The 23,698-nt window shown below is 38.3% G+C and overlaps 8 protein-coding genes across 9 annotated transcripts in view; 3 read left to right on the top strand and 5 right to left on the bottom strand.

Moving 5' to 3' along the window:
• The first annotated feature begins 1,093 nt into the window (after positions 1–1,093).
• On the top strand, positions 1,094–2,511 carry LOC104739448 (syntaxin-related protein KNOLLE). The gene is made up of 2 exons (XM_087484250.1): positions 1,094–1,355; positions 1,450–2,511. Exon 2 carries the CDS (start codon positions 1,459–1,461, stop codon positions 2,389–2,391), a length of 933 nt encoding a protein of 310 aa, XP_087340376.1. The 5' UTR covers positions 1,094–1,355; positions 1,450–1,458; the 3' UTR covers positions 2,392–2,511.
• A 38-nt stretch (positions 2,512–2,549) lies between these two features.
• On the bottom strand, positions 2,550–4,991 carry LOC104739447 (violaxanthin de-epoxidase, chloroplastic). Its single transcript, XM_087484249.1, has 6 exons — positions 4,721–4,991; positions 4,228–4,473; positions 3,963–4,129; positions 3,766–3,862; positions 3,268–3,662; positions 2,550–3,181 (listed from the first exon to the last, which is right to left on the bottom strand). The coding sequence occupies exons 2-6, from the start codon at positions 4,438–4,440 to the stop codon at positions 2,668–2,670; spliced, it is 1,386 nt and encodes a 461-aa protein (XP_087340375.1). The 5' UTR covers positions 4,441–4,473; positions 4,721–4,991; the 3' UTR covers positions 2,550–2,667.
• A 110-nt stretch (positions 4,992–5,101) lies between these two features.
• LOC104739446 (RNA polymerase sigma factor sigB) lies at positions 5,102–8,447 on the bottom strand. The gene is made up of 7 exons (XM_010459791.3): positions 8,184–8,447; positions 7,522–7,703; positions 6,835–7,431; positions 6,172–6,402; positions 5,886–6,026; positions 5,595–5,795; positions 5,102–5,498 (listed from the first exon to the last, which is right to left on the bottom strand). The coding sequence occupies exons 1-7, from the start codon at positions 8,260–8,262 to the stop codon at positions 5,211–5,213; spliced, it is 1,719 nt and encodes a 572-aa protein (XP_010458093.2). The 5' UTR covers positions 8,263–8,447; the 3' UTR covers positions 5,102–5,210.
• Positions 8,448–8,670: 223 nt separating this feature from the next.
• On the bottom strand, positions 8,671–10,519 carry LOC104739444 (uncharacterized). The gene is made up of 5 exons (XM_010459790.3): positions 10,053–10,519; positions 9,893–9,943; positions 9,361–9,494; positions 9,089–9,189; positions 8,671–8,953 (listed from the first exon to the last, which is right to left on the bottom strand). Exons 1-5 carry the CDS (start codon positions 10,407–10,409, stop codon positions 8,790–8,792), a joined length of 807 nt encoding a protein of 268 aa, XP_010458092.1. The 5' UTR covers positions 10,410–10,519; the 3' UTR covers positions 8,671–8,789.
• Positions 10,520–10,751: 232 nt separating this feature from the next.
• Positions 10,752–15,584, bottom strand: LOC104739443 (magnesium-chelatase subunit ChlD, chloroplastic). Its single transcript, XM_087484248.1, has 15 exons — positions 15,122–15,584; positions 14,770–14,948; positions 14,575–14,659; positions 14,154–14,470; positions 13,924–14,047; positions 13,716–13,808; positions 13,215–13,310; positions 12,691–12,831; positions 12,401–12,607; positions 11,979–12,134; positions 11,711–11,818; positions 11,499–11,633; positions 11,253–11,411; positions 11,041–11,161; positions 10,752–10,945 (listed from the first exon to the last, which is right to left on the bottom strand). The coding sequence occupies exons 1-15, from the start codon at positions 15,392–15,394 to the stop codon at positions 10,860–10,862; spliced, it is 2,280 nt and encodes a 759-aa protein (XP_087340374.1). The 5' UTR covers positions 15,395–15,584; the 3' UTR covers positions 10,752–10,859.
• A 1,949-nt stretch (positions 15,585–17,533) lies between these two features.
• On the top strand, positions 17,534–20,922 carry LOC104739442 (palmitoyl-acyl carrier protein thioesterase, chloroplastic-like). Of its 2 annotated transcripts, XM_010459788.3 has the most exons (6): positions 17,534–18,274; positions 18,903–19,439; positions 19,532–19,665; positions 19,887–20,000; positions 20,140–20,311; positions 20,399–20,922. In XM_010459788.3, exons 2-6 carry the CDS (start codon positions 18,930–18,932, stop codon positions 20,717–20,719), a joined length of 1,251 nt encoding a protein of 416 aa, XP_010458090.2. In that variant the 5' UTR covers positions 17,534–18,274; positions 18,903–18,929; the 3' UTR covers positions 20,720–20,922.
• Positions 18,423–23,698, top strand: part of LOC104739425 (photosystem I subunit O) — a 62,028-nt gene continuing 56,752 nt past the window's right edge. The window contains exon 1 of the mRNA XM_010459772.3: positions 18,423–18,474. The gene's annotated coding sequence lies outside the window, so the exon portion shown is untranslated. The remainder of the gene's footprint in view (positions 18,475–23,698) is intronic.
• On the bottom strand, positions 22,327–23,438 carry LOC104739441 (early nodulin-like protein 18). Its single transcript, XM_010459787.3, has 2 exons — positions 22,981–23,438; positions 22,327–22,845 (listed from the first exon to the last, which is right to left on the bottom strand). The coding sequence occupies exons 1-2, from the start codon at positions 23,177–23,179 to the stop codon at positions 22,349–22,351; spliced, it is 696 nt and encodes a 231-aa protein (XP_010458089.2). The 5' UTR covers positions 23,180–23,438; the 3' UTR covers positions 22,327–22,348.

The following is a 23,698-nucleotide window of genomic DNA, read 5'->3' as shown; positions in this document are numbered from 1 at the left end:
CATGGACAATCTACAAGGCAATCAAGGAGGACAAACCGTTAGTACCATGGCACAAAATTGTGTGGACTCCAGGAGGTATTCCAAAACACAACTTTCTTACCTGGTTGTTTATGTTGAATCGCTGCCCTACTAGGGATAGGTTGACGAACTGGGGACTTCAGGTCGACCCTAAGTGTCTCCTTTGTGGTTTGGCTGATGAGAGTCGAGATCATCTACTCTTTGAATGCCCCTTCAGCTGGTCAGTTTAGGAGATCATATCTCGGAGATGTAATTTCACTCCCAACCGTTCATGGACGCACACGACTCAAAGCTTACAAACTTTCAGAGGTTCAACAACAGCAAAAAAATTACTCTTACTAGCTTGGCAGACCACGATCTACTCTCTCTGGACTGAAAGAAATCATCGGATTCATCGGAATAGCTTCAAACCGGCAAACCTACTTTTAAGCCAGATGGACCGTTTAGTGAGGAACAAGGCACTCAGTTTCCGTGACTCCAACGCAGCTCTCTCATCTGATTTGCTAGCTCTTTGGTTTCGAGGTGATACATGACCTTACTGGTGGCTAAACCTAATCTCTCTCAACAAAGAAGAAGACAAAGCAGATCGACGAAATCTAAGAAGACTATCGGGTGGGTGAAGAAGGGTTAATGCCAACCGTTTCTTTCCTGGTCCGATTCTAACTGGTTCGGTCCACTACTTGGTTCATTTTGGTTCCTTTTAAACTATAGATCTAACTAGTTTTATTCTATTTGGGCTTTATTCCTGAGCTTGGACCCTATAAACATTTTCATTTCCTTTTTCATTTTAATTTGAATATCCTTTAACAAAAAAAAACCACAATTTTGAATAAAGATGGTGACAAAAGTGCAGCCGCACAGCGCACCACCTCTTCTTTATTTTCGTAACCAATGGTGCCTGACAGGTGGATTTAATTTAATAAATCTAAAACATGTCTCAGTCTCTCTCTGTAACATTCGTAAATTACAATTTAGTCCATATTCACTTTTTTGAATCTGTCTCAATCTCGCGTCGGCAAATAATAATACACGTAACTATAGTTTAAGCCCCTATATTCTGTTTCACCTTCGAAATCCTCCCAAAAGAAAATCACACAATTTTAAAAATAGAAATAAAAAGAGAAGCAGAGAGAGAGACTATAATAATGGGGACGGACGATGTGACGGATACAAAAGCCCAAAATATAGCCGTTGGGGTTGATGAAACATAGTAACGGCTCTTTTCCTTTTCCCCTATATCACAAAGCTTTCTCCTTTTCTCATCTTGCTACTCAAAGCTTCTTCAGTTTCGCACTTCTCTCTCTCAAATCTTTGGATCTAGATTAGAACACATAAGGGTAAATATGTTGTGCTTCAATTGATTTCTCCAGTTTCTGATCTGTTACTTTCTCTCGATTGTCTCTGATTCTTGTGAAATTTGTTGACTTTCAGGTGAAAAAGATGAATGACTTGATGACGAAATCGTTTATGAGTTACGTTGACTTGAAAAAAGCGGCGATGAAGGATATGGAAGCAGGTCCTGAGTATGATCTTGAGATGGCTTCGGCTAAAGCTGACAAGATCGGTGAGAATCTTTCCTCTTTCTTAGAAGAAGCAGAGTATGTGAAAGCAGAGATTGGTTTGATTCGCGAGACACTAGCTAGGGTCGAGCAGTACAACGAAGAGAGTAAAGGTGTTCACAAGGCTGAGTCCGTCAAGTCTCTTCGCAACAAGATCTCTAACGAGATTGTCTCGGGTTTGAGGAAGGCCAAATCGATCAAGTCGAAGCTTGAAGAGATGGATAAAGCCAACAGGGAGATCAAAAGGCTCTCTGGAACTCCGGTTTACAGGAGCAGGACAGCTGTGACCAATGGTCTGAGGAAGATGCTGAAGGAAGTGATGATGGAGTTTCAAGGGCTGAGGCAGAGGATGATGAGTGAGTACAAGGAGGTTGTTGAGAGAAGGTACTTCACTGTCACTGGAGAACACCCTGATGATGAGATGATTGAGAAGATCATCACTGATAACGCTGGAGGTGAAGAGTTTCTCACTCGTGCGATCCAGGAACATGGTAAAGGAAAGGTCTTGGAAACTGTGGTTGAGATTCAGGATAGGTATGATGCTGCCAAGGAGATTGAGAAGAGTCTGTTGGAGCTTCATCAGGTGTTTCTGGATATGGCTGTGATGGTTGAAGCACAAGGTGAACAGATGGATGAAATTGAGCATCATGTGATGAACGCCAGCCATTACGTGAATGATGGGGCTAACGAGCTCAAAACTGCAAAGAATCATCAGAGAAGCAGCAGGAAGTGGATGTGCATTGGTATCATTGTGCTGCTTTTGATCATTCTCATTGTTGTCATCCCAATCATTACCAGTTTCACCTCTTCTTGAGTTGCTATGAGTTTTAACCCCCTTGTGTTTTCTTTCGCCCAAAGGATGTCTTAATCCTTCTGTGTTGTGTATCCAATTAATGTTTACAAATATATCCAATTGTCTTAATCATCTTGATCATTCTAATTGTTCATCGCCATTGTTACCACCAGCTTCAGTTCTGTTGTATCCATTTTGTTATGGAATGATGAATGTTTACAAGAAGAATGTATACTTTATATGAACCGAACACAGTAAGTATAAAATACAGATTTGAACTACAATGATGGTTCTTCTCTATCTGACCTTCCTGATTGGCAAAGCTTTCCCAAACAATTTTTCAACCTCATTTGCTTCCATTTTGATCTCATCCAAAAACTCCATCTCTTCTTTGCTTAACTCTCTCACAAAATTCTCCTCGTCTTGCTTTAATTCATTAAATCCTTCAGCCAATCTCTGGAACAAGGTCATCTCAGTCTTACCGACTTTCTCCACTTCCTTCTCTACTTCCTCTTCTATCTCTTCAACCTCCTTTACGATTATTCTTTCCCCTTCTTCCACCGTCTTCTCAAGTCTTTCCACCAGCGGAGGTTCAGGACCACATGTGTTATCTGTTCTAATGAATGTACTGAAGTCTCTGCCTATACTTTTTGCTGCTTTTTCAAGTTCTGGTACAATGCTATTGGGTAATACAGAACTTCTCGTATACACAACCGCACCACCATATCCATCCCAAGCATCGTTTCGCCCACGGTAGTACACAAAAATATAGTCTTCAGGTTTATTCTCGATCTTTGATGACAAAATATACCTGCAAGAATCATGTGAAAACTTTTTAGGCAAAAGAAGAGAAGCAAGACTAACTCTTTCTCCTGGGTGGATACAAGATGTTATTACCAGTCATCTTGATAGTGAAGGTACTCGTTGTCATGATTATAGAGAACACCAGGTTGGTTAGGATCTTGAACAAACGTCTGTACGGCTGACCTAGTAAAGAACCCACTGTCTAGGGTCTTTATTCTCCAAGAGATGTTTCCAACAAGCTTGTTTTCACCTTCTGTATGGAACTCATGCAGCTGGCAGTCAAAGGCATCAAAGGTAGGATTCAAGCCACTTGTAATGTACCACTTCCCACTAAAGTCTCCGATGTTGAAGTTCTGGACTAGAACAGAAGGGTCAGGGGCAGGAAACTCTCCGAGATCAGATTTTTTAGGAACACACTTTTTCCTCGTCACAGCACACTCGTTGAACTCATCAACTACCTTGTTCTCAAAAAGATCCCCGCATTTAATCTGAAATAAGAACAGAATTTGGAAACAAAATCATTGGTCTCTTCTCTCTCATAAGCAAGCTATATCTCTGCCTCAAAATGATATATCAAAATAACTTTCTAACCTGGCACTCGGTTTCATCTGGACGGTTATTACAGGTCTGGAGGCACGCAACATTGGCTGCACAGGCAGGGTTGGAAATGCACTTTGCGAGTTCTATCCTAACAGATAATTAGGCTTCCATAATGGTCAGACAATGAGAAATATATAAACTACTGAGGAGGAGAGTAGTGATGCAGAAACCAAACGAAGAAAAGTTACCTGCATCCCTTCAATAAGCATGCACAAGTTTTGAGTGCGTCAACCGCGTCTGCAGAAGGAACTATGAGGAACGCACACGCAAAAACACCAACGAGCTTCAGCAGCAGCGGAGTGCTCAGCTCCTTCAGTTCATTTTTTGATGGTAATGACAAAATGTCAAATATTCCCTGACACGATTGAAGGTGAAGTTAAAAGGAATCAGCTGAACAATCATCCAAAATAACAAATTTAATGAAACACAAAACCGGATTGATTGATTGATTACCTTAGAGATACGTGACCTGGATGCAGATAAGGGACGTGAGGATCTCCCATTTGTTCTAAGATCAGCATTTAGGATAGGGGGCAAAATCTTGACCAAGAATGTGCCATTGATCCTTTTTCTTGAAATGCCAAGCCTACCAATACCATCATCACTTGAGAAAAATCGAATACGGTCATGACAAGGTGAAGTGAAACAGTGTGTAGCTACTGCCATGCTTCACTAGTCTAATCTTCCCCAGGGCACTACCTGAACCATACCAAAATCCACAATTACTCTCTCTCTCTCTCTTTCCCCACAGAAACAAACTACTACATATCATGATTAATAAAATTGACTTGCTTGAATCCAGTTCGTAGACATGAACGTGTGTTGTTCAGGCTAAATTAAAGATAATTCAAGAAAACAGGGGAAAAAAACAGAACAAAGCTGAAAGATTGTGATTTTGGGTAATTGATAAAATTGATATTCAGAGTTCAGTGAAGAAGAGTGTAACCTCTGAGAGAGGGAGACGATGTTAGCAAAGATTGAAAGCTCCGTGGGAAGGAAGAGAGACAGAGACGGAGAAGAAGATATTAAGGGATGTGAGGAACTGCTTTGGATAAGACTCGGAGGCTCTTCCGTGTGGTGTGGGAACGACGCCTCCCTACCCTGACTTTTTTTTTTTTCCTTTTTCTTTTGGCGTCAGCCTCTTCTTAGCCGGTTCCTTTTTTTTGTTTTCCTTTGTTTTGTCCTTAGACGGTTTTGTTGTATACCTGAAATATCTTAACTTTGATATTTGGTGTGGTTTTAAATAGTTAAAAGATGTTTTCACTTGACAGTGACCTGTTTTGGAAAAGACAACGTGTAACTCTGCTGGTCACAAGAAATAGTCAAATGCTAAAAAGAATAATTTACTGCTTGCGAAGTGTGTTATGTTGTTATACTCGGGTGGGGTTCTATGCACAAAACATTCCATTTTGAAAGAAGAAGAAAAAAGATAAAAATTATGATTGTGCAACCAAGTATTGCTGCAAATGGTTGCTTCTCTTCTTGTTCTTGAGTTTCCTGAATGCAGAGGACTCTATCTGCCTCACTCTTTCCCGGCTAACTCCCATCAACTCTCCGATCTCTTGCAACGTCTTCATTCTTCCATCCTCCATCCCAAATCTCCAACGTATCACTTGCTTCTCCCTCGTACCCAACGAGTCCAACACTTTGTCCAAGTCCTGCCTCATGAACTGCTTTATCAGAATATCTTCTGATGTTTCTGCTTCAGGATCTGCTATCACTTCCTGCAAATTTACACACCTATCTCATATCACTATTTTGAACTAACAAGAAGACTTATGCTAATTTATATGGAGTTTGTTGTGTCATGAGGGACAAACCGAAGGTTTGAGGTTTTGATTCATTCCAATCTTCTGGTCTAGCGACCTCGGAGGTTTAGGAGAGAGTAGCACCGCCATGAGCCTTTTCATAGACAGCCCTGTTGCCTCTGCAACTTCTTCGTTCTCTGGATGCCTACCTTTTTCAGTGTACAATTGCTTTCGTGCCTCTTTCACTCGATATGTGGCCTCTACCATGTGAAACTGCCAATCATCCCATAAAAATTTGTATGATCAGGCAAAGGCCCGAACCTTGTTTAAACATGTCAAATGAAAACATTTAGGATGACTTACAGGCAATCTTATCATTCTGGACTGATCAGAGAGAGACTTCCGCACTGCTTGCTTGATCCACCAATGCGCATAAGTTGAAAATTTAAAACCTTTTGTAGCATCATACTTCTCTGCTCCCCTTACAAGCCCTCTACACCCTTCCTGTGATCATAAAGATAATTTTTTAAACAAGATGATGGTTCACCGTGACTTTTGTTTGTTAGCAAGATGTTCAATTCTATCAGTTTCATCAGTACTGGAACAGGTGTTACTATTACAGAAAAATTAGAAAGAAAAAAGCTCAAACCTGGACAAGATCTTGGAGGTTCATCCCAGCTCCTTGATAATTCTTTGCAATGGAAATGACGAGACGAATGTTGCTTTTAATCATTTTGTCTTTGCATTGTGTGCCGTGATTTATACGTTTCCTTAAAGATTTTTGATCGACTCCAGCAGCAGAAGCCCACTGTGAAAAGGTTGGCTGACGGCCACAACGTTCAGTAAGTTCTGCTTGAAGTCTTTCTAACTTCAGAAGGTCCTACACGTATGACCCAAAGTATGTTAACAAGAAACTACAATAAAGAAAATTTACAGAGAAGAAGAATAAATCTGAAACAGATCATTAAATAACATCTCTATCCCATTTTCTATTAATGCCAAACAGGTGGTGAAGGAGTTCTACCATAAGAAACAATAGAGTGAAAATTAAATTTCGAGACAAGCCTACCAGGGTAGTTTAGCTTTCATAGAAATTCAGATGATATAATGGTTATAGAAAGCACAAAGAACCGACCTCGGATTCTACCATCTAACCACTAATTTCATCATTCTTACACATTTAAAGATTTTGTAAACATTGTTTACGCCCAAGTATCTAGAGTCCTAAGAGGGGTGAGTTTTTGTAATGTACCAGGCGCGATGTAGAGAAAGGGAAGTGGATAGTTTAGAATTTGGAATGTTGATGACAAACCTGTATTCCTGCAGATAGCTCATGTTCTTCTCTGACAGTGAGAAGCTTGGAACTGCCTGTTGTCATTCTAAGATAACGCAAAGGATCATTATGGTCAACTTCTTGAGCAACAAAACGTTTCTTTCTAGGGCTTGAACCAGTCTTCACAGACGGAATAGCTGATGCCGATTTCTCTAACCCTTTTGCCCTCCGAGCTTTCCTTTCAGTTTGGCGTGTAGATCTCACAGCTAAACTCGCTGAAGGTTGCTCCTCCACAAGCTCAACTTCTTGTTTTTCTGATATTAAATCATCAGACGGCTCTTTTTTAGAGTCAGGTGCAGTGGTTTTAGCACTCACAATTCCAGTGTCTGAAACCACTAGATGTCCCAATATGCCAGCACGTTCCTTCTCAGTAAACTGGTCCCACTTGGAGCGTTTGTCTGCTGTTGAAGAAATTAACAGTTTCGTGTTGTTACTACTGTTCTTAAATGATGTGGCATCTTTTGCAACTTTGACAGCAGCTCTTGCAAGGGCCACTGCTTCAGCTGCTGCTGCTGCAACTACAGCTTCATCACTGGTGAGAAGTGTTTCAGAGGCTAAAGCTTCTAAATATTTTGCCTACAAGAAATTTATCAAGAGGACTTCAAATCACAGCTACAAAAGACAGAGTAGCATCATTGTGCATGTGGGAGTAGGAATATAACTGACCTCAGTGGAAGGACCAATGGTTCCCGTAAAAGTCCATTGCCTGTCTGATATTCGGGAATCTGAATCAGTATCGAAAGAGGGTAGTCTAAGCTTTGCCACATCAAGCGTAGAAGTTAATAATGCCGGAGACGTAGATACTGCACATTGCGGTTGGAAAAAGACTGAACCCTTATTTTGCTTTGCTGCATTGACCATCAAATCACATCCACATATTTGTGAGCATTTGAGAAAATGAGATATCAAATTGATTAGAATGACATGAGAAATCAACCTATAATCTATAATCAGAACCACGGATGGGATTCTATTAAAATTCTATAATCAGAACCACGGATGGGATTCTATTAAAATTGTCTACTATTCAATTCAAGGAATTTCATAATCAAATAAGTAATGCAAACTCTAAGCTAGAACAATCAAACACTATAGAGACTAAAAACTGTAATTTCCAAGTCAAGGCTAACTTACAAATATTAAGAAAGTATCCACCTAAGGCATTATTCCCAAACGGATAAGAACAGAGCAACTACAAGGAAATTAGCATCGAAGGCATCACAGCTTAAGCATCAAAAATCAAATCCAACTAACAAATACAAAATTGGACATGAGAATGCGAATGAGAGAGAGAGAGAGAGAGAGAGGAGAGAGAAGGAAATACTAACAGACGGAGAAAGAGGTTCTGAAGTGAATAGAGAAGGAATCAGGTTGGCACTTGAACTGAGGAAGAAGACAAGAAGACATGCTCGTTCACTTGGCTAATTTCGAAAGCCAAGTCTGACCATTGAAAGGGGCCGTTAAGAAGATTGCAGAGAGAGAGAGAGAGAGAGAGAGAGAGAGAGAGAGAGAGAAAGGTGTGAGCAAAAAACTGGTGATGGCGGATGAAGAAGAAGACCGGAAAAGGATAAAGCTTTTGTCTTCTGACTTTCACTTTGCTTTGGGCCTAATTAGAGTAATTTACTTGGTTTGGCCCAATCTCGCCTCCCTATGTATTATATTACCCGATTTGCATAGTCCTCTAAATGTTTTGTTTTCTTATATTTATTGTCTTGTCGGCTTGATAATAACTGTGGAGCTATTTTGAAAATAATTACAATTTTTTTCTAGCTTCTCTTTATCGATGTCTTGTGTTTGTTGTCTTACAAAACGACGTTTAAGATGAAATAAAAACTCACCTGTTATTTCTTCTTTTGTGTCTTACACATCAGATTTTTCACAAAATATACCAAATTCAACTAAAGGAGGACTTGTTCATAATAGATAAAAGCTTTCTAAATGCCTAAGGTATCTTCTTCTTCATCCTTGTCCCCTCCGGTTATGATGGTCATCAGTCTCTTGGTTGCACTGCCGATTACTTGAGAAGTTTTCTCGGCTGCACCAGCCACTACAGGTTGCAGCGATATTTCTGGTAAATTTGCTCTCTCTTCAATCATTGCTGAATTCAAGTTCAAGGTTACCATTAGATCATAACATCATCATCTTTTGAGCGAAGCTAAACGTTGCCACCATGAACAGAGAAAAAAAGGGAGCTTTTTTTTCAGTATCAATTAACAAAAGACTAGAAGCTTACAGAGAGTTTGCTGTTGTGCAAGTGTTCCAATCTGTTTGATTCCAGCTTCAGCTGCTTGAACCGCTTTTGCTGATTTGTTTACCCCATCAGCTATATCTTGGCTGAAACCATTTTTACATTGTGATGATATATAAGACAAAGTTTCTTATTCCCGGAAAGATGCCAAATTTTTTGAGTTTACTTGTTTTAAAACTTGTAACATTCATTTCTTGTGGAGTTGAGATGATCTGAAGCAATAAAAGTAAAAGAAAAAAAGGAGCTTTAGTGATCACCTTAGATCGCTCAATTCAAGAGTAAGATCACTTATTTCCATGCCGGAGAGCCTTACGGCTGCCAAGGTACTAGGGAGCTCTTTGCGTGCTGTGTCAGCTAACTTCGCAAAGGAAGTTGCAGCTCTACCCATGGCCTGAAAGATGGGTTAAAAAAAAATACGATATAGTGAGTAGATAGATCTTAATCAAATTGCAAAGATACATATTGAGCTGAAATTCACCATGCATTGTCAAGTCAAATCCAAAAGAGAAACAATCATAAAGCTGAACCAAAGCTAGGACACATACAAAGAAGAGTGAAGTGTGGAATTCAACAGTTAATGGTATTAGTTTATCTGTCAGTGTATCAGTGTTAAACTCAAAACTTAAAACATAGACTGTGTCATAGTTTTTCATACTCAACCCATTTACTTAATACAGTATTCAATTGAGTGATGAAGCATTCATTATTACATTCCAGGAGAGAGGTAGCTGAAGAAACAGGATTGAGACAAAGAAGCTTTCTTAAGTGGTAACAAATGTGGAGGCTTACCAGAAGTGTGGGAATGGCTGCAATCACAAGACTGGTAAAAGCCACTGAAGTCTGTAATAACAGAGGACCATCAAGAGATCAAAAAGCCTAAACCTTTATCAATGAATCAACCAACAAAAAAAAAGGATCAAAAGCAAAACACGAGGCAACACTACTTTACCGTGCAAGCGATGAAGGCCAATAGAAGAAATGCCTGATCACTCAGACTCAGCTTGGCTAATGGATTGATAGAATGCAGAGAAATAGCAGGGCTGCCCACTTGCATCTTGAGGTTTTTAAGCGAATCACCTACAAATACACTAATCGATGCCTTAGACATTCCACCATGGGAAGAATCCAATGATTCCTGAGAACTCCATGGGTTCGAAAAACAGCAACTTGTTGGATGGGATAAGTAGAGCGAAGCTGGACTCTTGAGGGTAAATCGATGATTCAAGCTTGTTCGAGAAAGAGATTTAAATGGAGACGACCGAATCAATGGAGCTGTAGAAATCGAGCAAACAGATTTCATCATCATCGTCTTTGTGGGAAAAGCTGAATTTGGTTGGTTTCCTCCTCCTCTACTCCGCAACTCTTCTTACTTCTTTCTCTCCTCCTCCAATTCCAAAGTAGGTAAGTCCGGTTTTCTTTTAATTCGGTCCAGGCCGGTTTATATGCCTCAAAATTAGAATATGGTTTAGTAAAAACCGGGATTATACCAGTTATCTTATTCATCTGCTTCTTCTTCACAACTATTTGCTCACACTCGAGCTCGACTCTGTTTATTTCTAAGTACGCAGTCGTTTATAACAGTGATATATCACTAATGCATAATCAATTACCAACCAACCGAATAAAATCGAAATTCATTGAAAGAATATGTTAAAACAAAATTTCATTTCTTATAAACTTCAATATTTATGTTTAGTGACTGAACTGTATTGCACAATTAGAATATACACTGTGATCCAGAATCATACAAACAAAGTCAAGAATTCTTCAGATCAGATAGCGCATCCCTTGTGGTGGCCGAGATAACAGCATCTGAAGCATTTGGCAAGTAATAATATTTTCCTGTGCGGAACAATCAAAACACACAATGTTGATTATTGTCTGCTTATTATATTATAAACAAAACATATCTCAGAAAATTTGCAGAGAGACCAAACCTTGAGCAACTCTTGCGATCTCCTTGGCAAAACCAGTTGAAACAAACTTGTTTTCAGTATCAATCACTAGAAGAGACATCCCAGCCTTGTAAATCTTCCCTGCAACTTCCAGAATCTCATCCTAAACAACACAAAAACTCGGAATCACTCCATCAAGGACATAGAGCTCGTTTCTATCCTGCACTTTTATGAGTTCTGCAGAATCTGTTTACCTTCAATTCTTTGGACGTGGGTCTAGGAGCATCTGCGGCAATAGACTCCGGATCAGTTGATCTTTTCAGTGTAATGTTGGCTCGACCATCGGTTATTGCAACAATCATTATGCGCCCGACATCACCACTCTTCTCTGCGTTAAGTCCCACTCTTACCGCCTGAGTATGGATAAAGTATTATTGTTATTATTATGCTGACCCACAATAATGATATTCATACTAACAAAACCATCATACTGGACATACCGTTGTTAAACCATGGGCAAGAGGAGAACCACCACCACAGGGAAGTCTCTCAAGACGATTTCTTGCCATTGCAATTGATCTAGAAGGGGGTAAAAGCACTTCCGCAGCATCCCCTCGGAAAGGAATAATCGCAACCTAAACCAATCACTGGTGTATAAATCTCATCTGAACTAGCAACAAGCATGTTTACTATTCAAAAGAGTAACCTTTACCTGATCCCTGCTAGTATAGCTCTCTGCAAGTAGTTTGAGTGCAGCACCTTTGGCATTTTGCATACGATTCAATGCCATACTACCACTTGCATCAACCACGAAAATAACCTGCCATACAACAATGGTAAGACACAAGCGTAATCAGATATTATTTATATTTTCACTGAAGCTTCTATCAAGGAAACTGTCGAATTTATCATGCCAAACATCCTTTTGTTTTAAGTACAAGTTATTTTGTACAAAGTAATGCATGGACAAGGTTCAGTACCAGGGCTCCAGCTTTCCTTGCCATTCTTTTGGCCCTCATATCTGTCTTTTCAACAAAGACTTTCCTAGTTCCTAATATATCCTTCTCTCTGCGCAATTTCTGGTATGGTGCAGCTGCTCTAAGTGTTGCATCCACAGCTAATCTTTTCACTGGACCCTGTCAAAGTGAAATTTGTTAAGGACTATGCATGTTTGGGAGCCTGATCACTTCTATCTAACGAGCCTCAAGTGGCCATTTGAGAGCCTTGCTAACTAGCGATTTCCAACAGAAAGGTGCTCTAGAAAAGTACCAAGAAACCCCTAAGGTAAATACGCTAGATCATATATAGAAATTGATTCAAGTAAGGAGCCAAGGCTAAAATCAATGACATCTCTCTACACTTGATTCGACTAGCCGAATTGAGATTGTTCTCGAGGGCAAACCTTTGGAAGCATTGGCTTTATATAGCGTCCTCTATCTTCTGAGAATATGACGTTCTTCGCTCTGCCAGCTTTGCCCCGACGTTTCTGGGCTTGTTGCGCAAAGAACAGGAGTTTCTCATCCACCAAACCACCGTCAGCGTCAAATATAAATTCTTCAGGTATTTGGTCCTGTTGCTGCTCATTTTCATTTTCTTCATTGCTTTCATCCTACATTGGTAAATGAATTATAATTTAGAGAACCTAGATCGTGTGTGCAACGAGAGACAATAATATGTACCGCATCCACTGACCTCTTCTTCTTCTTGTTCTTCTTCATTTTCTTCTTCTCCAGATTCACTATTTTGTGGAGGCGGTGGAGGAGGTGGTGGGTTGTTTTGTTGTTCAGGTGGAGTCTCATCTAGTGACGAACGAGGAAGAATGACCAGTTCAACCTATTGAAAAATGGACCACATTTGAAGAATGACGTAAATACGACATTGGCATCATAAAGCGTCATTCTACAATGCTAATTAAAATCTCTACTAAAATGTTCATCAGTAAATATATATTACATATATTCATACAAACTTTGTTAGTGTTAATTTCTTTTGAAAAACGAAAGAAAAGCTCTTCAGCTGAGATCAGATGAGTATAAGTAAGCAATTGAAACATTAGCAAGAAAGGGATATAAGATATGTTAGAGCATCATCCTCTAAACCCTGACGACTAATTCTAAAGAAATAATGTTTCTGCCAGAGAACTCTATGGCTTGCTTGATCGTTCTGGAGAAAGAACAAAACAGTAAAAATGAATGAGCTAGAGAAGAGTACTTAACGGCCTTTCTGAGGTCATCAATTGTGACTTTTTCTCGCCCTTCAATTGCAGCTAAGCACTTCGCCACACGAGCTGCATACAATTCGGCACGGTGTCCCTGTATCATAAATTAGTTATATGGGATAGGAGTATTAAACGATTTCCAGGTAGTCATCCACAAAAAATAGGCAATTAGAATTAACTACAGGTCGCAAACACACATATTATTATGGTGATATGATCATAACACGGTGAAATATCATAGTCAAATCTGCAACAAGAGCACTCAATACGAAGCCTTCTTTATCCAGTTTTGTTATAAATCAACTCAACTCTATCTAGATGTATCTTTCTGCACTGTTTTGAGCCATTTAGTGCATTACATCTAGTTCCTGTTTGAGGACTACACTAGTTGAAGTCTATAGTTGACACATTATCTTGCATGCATCTTGTCCTTTTTTCGTGTTTATCCTTATTCTTCCGGGAGTACATTATGATAGAGTTTAGAATTTTTGTTCAATACCTGAACACCACCTCGGACAGCTTCCAAAACCAGATACTTCAGTTGCTCTCTACTTATCTTGACATCTTTCAAATATTCTCTAGCCAATATAATCTACAGTCAAAAAACGCACTGGATTATGACCGAGAAAAGAAGCATAGCATCCCATCCAACTTTTGCTAATGGGGAATTGTACCGGTACTTAATCTCTTAATTCATTTGAAGATACCTGCGTCTTTGCTGTCTCTGTCTCTTCATTTACCATTCTAAAAACCTCATTACACTGTTCTTGAAACTGTGTAGCAATTCCAACTGCTGCGACACGATCTTCAAAACTCATAGGAAGGTCTGCACTGCAGATGTTAACATAGTGATGTAAAAAGAGAAAGAACTGGGAAATCACCAAAAAAGAAACAGACCATATATTTTACACTTAAATTCAAAAAACTCCAGCAATACCTTAAATTAATGGCAACACGGTCTAGCAAGTGCTCTCGAACAGCACCTTCTTCAGGGTTATAGGTAGCAATTAAAAGTGGCTTACATGGGTGCCTAAAGCTGATACCTTCTCTTTCAACTATATTAACACCATCTGTCAATACATTGAGAAGCAAATTACTAATTCCCTCATCTAAGAGATTTATTTCATCAACATACAACACTCCTCTATGTGCTTCAGCCAAAAGACCAGGTTGGAAAACAGTTGTCCCCCTTTTCACAGACTCCTCAACATCAACAGACCCAATGAGTCTATCTTCTGTAACTCCCAGCGGAATCTGTGTATCACGGAATGACAAAAAAAAAAAAAAAAAAAAAGCCTAAGTCAATAGATAACAAATTCAGAAAACTTGTAAACAAACGCTCCTAAAACTGAATGTACCTGAATGAAAGGAGATTTGACAATCTCAGTCTTAATGCTTTTATCAGCATTGTACTCTATTCGCTCAGATAAGTCGTCTTCCCACCTACATGTATCATAAATAAGCGTACAAGCCAGCAGAGAGTGAGTTGAGAAGATGTTGTAATTAAGAGAAGAAGAAAAATAGTTCCTCTATTGAGGTAGTAAGATACTGACTCATCTGGGCAGGCCGGGTCAGCATTTGATATTGAGCCCACAACAACTTCTATAGGAGGGAGGATTTCATGTAACCCTCGTGCCATGATTGTTTTTGCAGTGCCTCTACGACCAGAAATAGCTATCCCTCCGATTTCACGATCAACCGCGCCAAGTAAAAGAGCAGTTTTTATGCCTTCCTACAAACAACATTAGTTGAAAGCAACCAAATTATATACTTTGTGAGGCTTTTTGTATCTAAGAAGTTGAACAAAGTTCACTGATGAAAAAAGATTGATCCTTTTCTTGTACCCAATTCAACTAAACCAAACGAAGCTGCAACCTAAGAGAATCAAATTGGGAATTCACTGACCTGGCCAACCACAGCGGCTAAAGGGAAAAACTGGCGGCCATAGGAGGTGTTCTCTGACTCAGTCTCCGTCTCTGATGTCGACGCAACGGCGCCGTTTGGGGATTCGACGGTAGCACTAGCGGAGGCACGTACAGTGAACCGGCACGACGCGACTCTGTTACGTTTGGTGAGGGGGAGAAACGGAGGCTTATGGGCGAGATCAGGGAGGATATTGCAGCGAAAGAGACGGCACGTTGAGACTGGTGATGATGCCGCGACATGAGTCATCGCCATTTTCAAAGAGAGGAGAAGAAGAACAAGAACAAGAAGAAGAAGTAAAGAAGGGAGTGCGTGTTTCGTCGGACCTTATCAGCTTATTTCGCTTCTCCTTTGTCTCCTCATCGCTTCTCCAGATTGCAGCTCTATCCAAATTGATATATTTCAATTAAAAACGTCTTTTTATTAATTTATTATTATTATTATTAATTTTACTAGGAGTTATTATTAATTAAATAAGTGGATTTATTTTAACTTTATATCTTAGGAACAAAATTTTGCATAATATAATCATAATAAACATCTTTTCAAATTAAAATAAAATGATTGGGACTCTTTTTTTTAGACATTAAATTGATTACTACCATGAATGAGACTAGTGAAAGTATGAGAACAGTTAGGAGTTTAGAAAGAAGGTATGAATTGAATGCGAGTTCTTTTCAGTCACTTGGATCTAGAAACCAAGTGACAAAAATGTGTAATTATTATAGACCAAAACACACATTACACGTAGCTACATAGTATAATGTAATTATAACAAACCAAAAAAAACATTGATCTACAAGGTGAAAGTAGGCATCCTAGAATTTATGACTTAAGTCACTTATTAGAAGTTTAGTTCAAAAAAAAAAAAAAAAAAAAGTCACTAGAAGAAATAACTTTTCTTACTCTTTTAGAAGAAGATAAACAATGTTTTTACGAGGCACCATCCATCAAATTCTTGACAATTTACAAGTAGCTCTCTATGCAACATCATATTCTCTAAATGCAAACGTGTTCTTATACGTTGTTAATCATAAACATCCTAGAGTCAGCAGTAAAACAAACGGGTTTAAATACACTTTCTTGTTTGTTTATTTATTTGTTTATTTGAGACTCTTTATTTTAAAACAATTGAGACAAAACACGACAAAATCGGATTTATCAACGCGACTGTTTCTCCTGACTTGTTTCTTGACTCGTCTCCAAGCAAATTAAGAGTCCAAATGAGAGATTAATAATTAATCATAATCAAAGACCAAGTGATATAATCAATGAAGAAAATATACAAAATACAAAAAGAAAGTACAAATTTAAAATAAAAGAGGATTCATTGTTAGGCTGCTCTAACCCATGGCTCATGCTAGAATTTTTTTTTTCATTTTTAGGTTCATGCTAGAATTGTTCCAGGCCAAGTACCTCTTATGATCCTCTCTCTTTTGAAACTATATAGCTCTTGGAAAGTACAAGTAGATCAAATACTCCATAAATTAGCACTGTTATTTAATTAGAGCCTCTCATACAAGTAAAAGTAGCAATGGTTAAATGCATCTAGGTCTCAGCTAATCATGCTTGTGCATGCGGCAGTGTGCATCTCCCACACGTCTCTGCAGGTGGTAGGCTGGTAGGCATCTATGTTACCAATATGTGTTGTTAAGCATCTATTGATCTCATGCACATGTCTCCTATTATATTAGAAACCGCGAATGGATATAAAAGTAAACAAGAGATACGGATATGTAGTGGTAGATCATGCGCCAACCTAACTATAGTTATCGTAAAGATGGGCAACAGCTTCATCGTAGTCAACTCCATGAACCTGGTCCTCAATAGATAATCATATTTTTCTTTTCTTTTCTTTTTGTAATATAAAGTACTCATATAATTTAACATTTTTTTGGGATAAAGAAGTAATCATTAGCTAGCCTCTTCTGAATCTAAACGGGGTACCAAATGCTCGACGCGCAAAATTAATGATATCCAGTAATCCAGATAATTAAGGGCATGAATCAGAATCACCATTCCAAACAGAGCAAGATATATATATATATATAGTCTGGTTTGGAAGTACTGTATCAAACATTTGGTTTGGTAATGAATTATTTCGACTTGTCAAAACCACGTTGTTTTTAATACTCGGTTCAATTATGTTTTCGGTGGAATAAATGTCTTAAGTCCGCGCCGGATCGGCTGATTACGTTCGAGAAAGTGTTTTCTTTTATAGGTTAACTAAAAAAAAAAGGAAACGAAAAATGTTAGGTTAAAGTGTATAAACGTTGTTTTCTATACTAATTAATTAAAAAAAAAACAAGTAAGAGATAGAGATAGATGCACATGTACCTTGTTGTTGTCTCAGCCTTACTTATAATTATTACAAAGCGTCGGTGGCAGTATTTTAACAACAACAACAAAATCTCTCTGCTAACGTCTTTACAAATTACGTTTACACTTACGTACATGATTGGTCCGATTGATTATTAGTATTATTTTTCCAAAGTCCAAAGTCCAAAGTCCAAAGTCCAACAAAGGAAGGAACGAAGAGAGAGAGAGAAATCAAGTTTAGCGTGCTAAATGAAATTCAAAGAATTTGAGAGTCCCATCGTATTGTATGAAGAAGAGGAATAAAAATTGAATAAAATTGCCTAATTAGGTTAACCAATCTTGTAACAAGAAAAGGGCAAAACGGGTAATAAAAAAAACAAATATGTGTTGTTGTAGTTTTGAAAATTGAAACTATAGGAGAAGAGAGACAAATCGTGTATGATATGATATGATTATAAAAGGGGGGCATTATTAAATCTCTCACTCGTATCCATATTTCTCTCTCTCACCCACCCACCTTATAGACTTTTCCTTCTTCTCCCCAAATATTTGTATTTTTTTTTTTTTTTTTTTTGTTCTCCCTAAAAACAAACTGTTGTAAAAAAAAAAACCTGAATTTGCCAAAAAAATATTTGACAACAAAAAAAGTTTTAAACAAAAAAGAAAAGAGAGGCAGAGGAGATCGTGAGAGACAGGGAGGCGCTGCCGAAGAAAGGAGAAAGAATTTAGGGTTTGGAGAGACGTTGCTGATTCTTTTTTGGCGTTTCGTTTTGTTTCTTCAATCATTCTCTCATCTGCTCTTTTCATTCATCCTGGGTAAAACATCTCTCTCTCTCTCTCTCTCCCTCTCGTTTTTAAAAAAAAAAAAAAAAGCTTTAATTCTTCTTCTGAATCTCTTCTTAATTTCTGCCTTGGATTCGTCATCTGATTGCTTTTCAAATTCGAATTACATTCTCAATCTATGTTTTTTTTTTTTTTTTTCGGGGGTTTCGAAGATCTGATTTTTATTAACTTTAGTTTCTTCTCGCTTCGGTTCTTTCTTCCTTAGATTTCAGATCTGGGTTTTTTTTTGGTTCTCAACTTACCTGTATCAATTTGGTATCCTCATAAAACTTTTGGGGAATGTTGAATGCTTTAGAATGAAAAATTTGACGATTTTGAGCATCCACTATGCTCTCTCTATGGCTCTGTTCTCTACACTTTGGATTTGACCCTCGGATTTAAGCTCAGTAATTATCTGTTTGTTTGGTTTTGTTAATTTTTGTGTGCGTTTTAAGATTTTTAGGCTTCGTTTATGGAAGCCCTTTTCTTCTTCTGGCATTTTTTTTTTGGTTAATTTGAGATTATATCTACTTCAGGAAGATCCTTTTGTTAATGGTGAAGCATTTATTTATTTAATGGCACTCACACTGAGTTAGCTCTTTTTTTTTTGGTTTGGTGGCAGTGTCTTTGAACGGTTCATCTCCTCGTCATGGTGGCCACCTCTGCTACGTCTTCATTCTTTCCTGTTCCTTCTTCTTCTTCCTCTCTTGATCCTAATGGAAAGGGAGGAAACAAGATTGGTTCCACTAATTTTGCTGGACTCAATTCTCCACCTAACTCTGCCAGGATGAAGGTTAAACCAAACGCTCAAGCTCCTCCCAAGATTAATGGCAAAAAAGTTGGTTTGCCTGGTTCTGTTGACATCGTTAGGACTGATACCGAAACGTCCTCACATCCCCCTGCACCGAGAACTTTCATCAACCAGCTTCCTGACTGGAGCATGCTTCTCGCTGCCATTACTACTATTTTCTTAGCTGCTGAGAAACAGTGGATGATGCTCGACTGGAAACCCAGGCGTTCTGACATGCTTATGGATCCTTTTGGTATTGGCAGAATTGTTCAGGATGGCCTCGTCTTCCGTCAGAATTTCTCTATTAGGTCGTATGAAATAGGTGCTGATCGCGCAGCATCTATAGAAACAGTCATGAATCATTTGCAGGTACCACTTGGATTATGGTTATTATTATATAGTCAACATGTTGTCACTGCTCTTTGTTGATTTGCATGATTTACCTCTTCTGCTTATTACAGGAAACGGCGCTTAATCATGTTAAGACTGCCGGACTGCTGGGAGATGGGTTTGGCTCTACCCCTGAGATGTTTAAGAAGAACCTGATATGGGTCGTCACTCGTATGCAGGTTGTTGTTGATAAATATCCTACTTGGTAAGCTATTCCCGAAAATCTCTTCTTTTGTTGTGAGTTATCCAGATTCTCCTGCATAAACTTCAATATGCTATCACTTCTTATAACCAGGTTTGAGAAAATAATGTATACGCTGCGTCGTTTGTTCATATAATCACTTCCGATTCTACATATTTATGGCTAGTTGATATTGCGTTTTATTGCATCGTAACTCATTTGCTTATTCAATATATGTCTCACAGGGGAGATGTTGTTGAAGTTGATACATGGGTCAGTCAGTCTGGAAAGAATGGTATGCGTCGTGATTGGCTAGTTCGGGATTGCAATACTGGAGAAACCTTAACACGAGCATCAAGGTTAGATTTTACTCTAGGCTAAGTCAATCTATTCTCGTTATCTGCAAGTGACCATTCATTGGTCTTTCTGATGTAGCTGTTGATGTCTGTGCTCTCTGTTTCATATTTGATAGAATTATTGCAAAATATTCTTTTGCAGTGTTTGGGTGATGATGAATAAACTGACAAGGAGATTGTCAAAGATTCCTGAAGAGGTTCGAGGGGAAATAGAACCTTATTTTGTGAATTCTGACCCTGTCCTTACCGAGGACTGCAGAAAGTTAACAAAACTTGATGACAAGACTGCTGACTATGTTCGATCTGGTCTTACTGTGAGTATATTTATCTGCTATACGTTTCATCAAACTGATTCCCAGCATCTAAAACTCTCTTACGGTTTGGTAATTATCTTTTTCCAGCCGCGATGGAGTGACCTTGATGTTAACCAGCATGTGAATAATGTAAAGTACATTGGGTGGATCCTGGAGAGTGCTCCAGTGGGAATAATGGAGAGGCAGAAGCTGAAAAGCATGACTCTGGAGTATCGGAGGGAATGCGGAAGAGACAGTGTCCTTCAGTCGCTCACAGCAGTTTCGGGTTGCGATATGGGTAACCTCGCAACAGCTGGTGATGTGGAGTGTCAGCATTTGCTTCGACTCCAGGATGGAGCTGAAGTGGTGAGAGGAAGAACAGAGTGGAGTAGCAAAACACCAACAACAACTTGGGGAACTACACCGTAAAAAGATTACAACAATGGCTCATTTGGTTCCTTTGTAACTATATCTGCTACCACCTTGCTTGCAACCCCCACCAGCACCATTTCATTTCCTCCTCTCAAAATCTTCGGTCACCCTTTGTATATTTGTTTTTTTTTGTTTCTCTTCTTCTTTTAATTTTCGATGGAGATTTATTATATTTATTTATTTATTTGCTTATGGGAAAATGGGTGCCATTTCATTACGAATTATGTTTATTTATGTGTCCCATGTGCCAGCGGAAGACAAGGCATCAACTCTCTTATCCTAAATTTATTGTACTTTGTTGAGTTTTGTAGTTGTTTCCAGCTAAACAAAGCATGTGGACGATGTTGTAATGAATGTGATGCCTTTCTTTGTACCTGTAAATTTAAGTGAAAGGCTATTAAATAGACACGATCGAGCAACCAAAACGGTTTTGTCCTGCAAATGCCCTTTACCAAAAAGCAATAAAGCCATCGCATATTGGAATCCGTAAAGTGAAATCTATTATCAAGATTGAGTTAACTAAATCCGGAAAGAGACGATAAAATGAAAGCAAAATAAAGTATTTATACTCCATAGCAGATTACAGCTTATTTTAACAGAAAAATATTTGCGTGAAATGAAAGCAAAAGATGATAAAGATAATTTTAAAAACATAGTTAAAGTTAAAATTAGTGCAAGAATATAACTGGAAGTTGCTAGGTGATTCAATTTTTAGTATTCTCCATTAACAATGAATTTTAAATTTTCATTATTGTCTTGACCACAAGTAATCCCTTTTATTTTAGAGTTGATTGACTAGCAGAAATGTGGTCAAACATGATACGCATCATCATTCTTAATGGAATTCAATAGTCTCTTGAATCAACATGTTAACGCCTCCTTCACCTTTTCATAGCTCAGCCTCAGGTTCTTGTCATTGGTCCAAATTGTACATGTAATGATTATATTGGCTAAACCATATCGATGTTCTAATCATTTATCTTCTTGTGAAAATGATTTGACCTTAAAAAGCTCCATGGTTTATTCTATTATTGTCATATACTTGTTTTAACTTGTAGTTAACAAAAATTTGTATATTTGATGTAATCCCTGTGATTGGAAGTTCTAGAATCCATTAAATTATTTAATTCTTTGTTCCAATACAACTATTTGTAATAAAAATGGTAAGAAAAAACAGTTCAGATAATGGATGAATATTAATTAGTTAACTTTATAGATTTGTGACTAAAGGAAAATGTAGATGCAATCAAACAAATTAGATTAGTCTGTAGTTCTGTACTGTTGTCAGTTGTCACCTACCAGATTTAAATCCGTTATAATGCATACTGTTGATAGATAAACTAATAAATCATCAAAACGTTATTGCAGTTCTACGTTGAAGCACGAGTGCGACTCCAAAACTTAGAGAACTTTTAGGACATTAAAATCCCAAATAACTACTGAGCTTAATTAATAATAAAAAGATTCAATAAGTGGAAAGCACTTTTCTGTACTCTGTTTTTATCTTCATTTCTAATAGTAGTTTCTTTATCATTGTTTTAATTATCAGGCAAGGATAGGGTATCTTTAGAAAACAGAAGGCTCAATACATACAAATATTCTAGTTATGAAGAAGAAGATTTTTGATTAAAATGATGCAAAGAATCCCATAAAAACTAAACAAAACAGATTAGACTTTGTCACGGAAGAAGAACTCTTTTTGCTATGAACCACTTTATCATCATCATCACTCTCAATATCTTTAGGATGGTCGAAATTGGCCGGGACGATGGTATCAGGAGCAACTTCTTCATCACCGGACTGAGAGGATTCTCCTGGTCCAGGCGCAGTAGCATCTTCATCTGGTGATGATAAACCAGGTAAGCCCTGACCATGTGTTACATTGATCATAAAATGCTGCCCGAATTTACATTGATCGCCATCATAAGCTCCTGAGAAGAAATAGTTGGAACCTTCTTTAACAAGAGGAACACTTATTGAGACGGGAACGGGGGATGTTGATGAAGGATTTGCAGCTGACCACTCTGTTGTACTATTGTCTTCATTGTTGTCGTAATCACATTCTTTGTATGTTTTGAAATCATATGTCTGTACCACCGAATGGTTGCTGTCCGTGTTGAAAACTACATTGAAAACAACACAAATATGTTAATCACGCTGAGAACCAAAAGCACACCATACGAATTGTAGTTTCTTTTGGCTAAAAACTGTAACGAAACCGACGAAACTAGGGTTGAAAGAGGATTTGGGAAACTTACTGAGGAAATCACCCAAAGAAAACGATTTGGAATCAGCCCATTTTTGATAATTAGCAGAGGGTTTCTCCTGAATATCGAACCATCCCGTGGACTCTCCCACAGTGTAGTTCTTGTACGCATCAGCTGATGACAAACTCAGAACCATAAGGCACGTGATGAGTATAGCACCGCAATAGGAAGAAGATCTCATTCTCAACATGACTCTTCTAGCTTCCTCTCTTTTTTTCCTCTTTCGTTTTCTCTTATTTATAAATTATGATTCTTTTGCTTTATCTTTCTTTGTAATAAAGAAAAGCATAAGACTCTGTACACACAATAAAGTTATAATGATGAGCTAGCTCGTCATTGACTGCATAAAAACTAAGACATGTGTGAGTATGACATGTGGACAAGTCTTCAAGTTTGGGGGCTACAAACTACAAAGGAACATGAGACGATACTAAGTGGTCGGTCCAATCAAATGACAACGCCTCTTCGCTCTTCCCCATGTGATCTCTCACACCTTACTTTTGCTGTCTGCGCTACTCTCAAAAATATCTCTGCCAACTGTATTTACTATACTAATTGGATATTTATAGGTTACGTGTTTAGTGTTTTCAAAAGTCCATACGGATCCGCTCGACTAAACCGGTAAACCAAACAATTTTATTGGACTTTGAAAACCAATGGCCCATTCAAGAGGCTTATGCGGCCCAAATGACTGCAGTAAGGTTTCAGT

This window comes from Camelina sativa, chromosome 14 (genome assembly GCF_030686135.1).
Source record: "Camelina sativa cultivar CO46 ecotype springtype chromosome 14, ASM3068613v1".
Taxonomy (NCBI): domain Eukaryota; kingdom Viridiplantae; phylum Streptophyta; class Magnoliopsida; order Brassicales; family Brassicaceae; genus Camelina; species Camelina sativa.
This window is presented reverse-complemented; position numbering and strand designations above follow the sequence as displayed.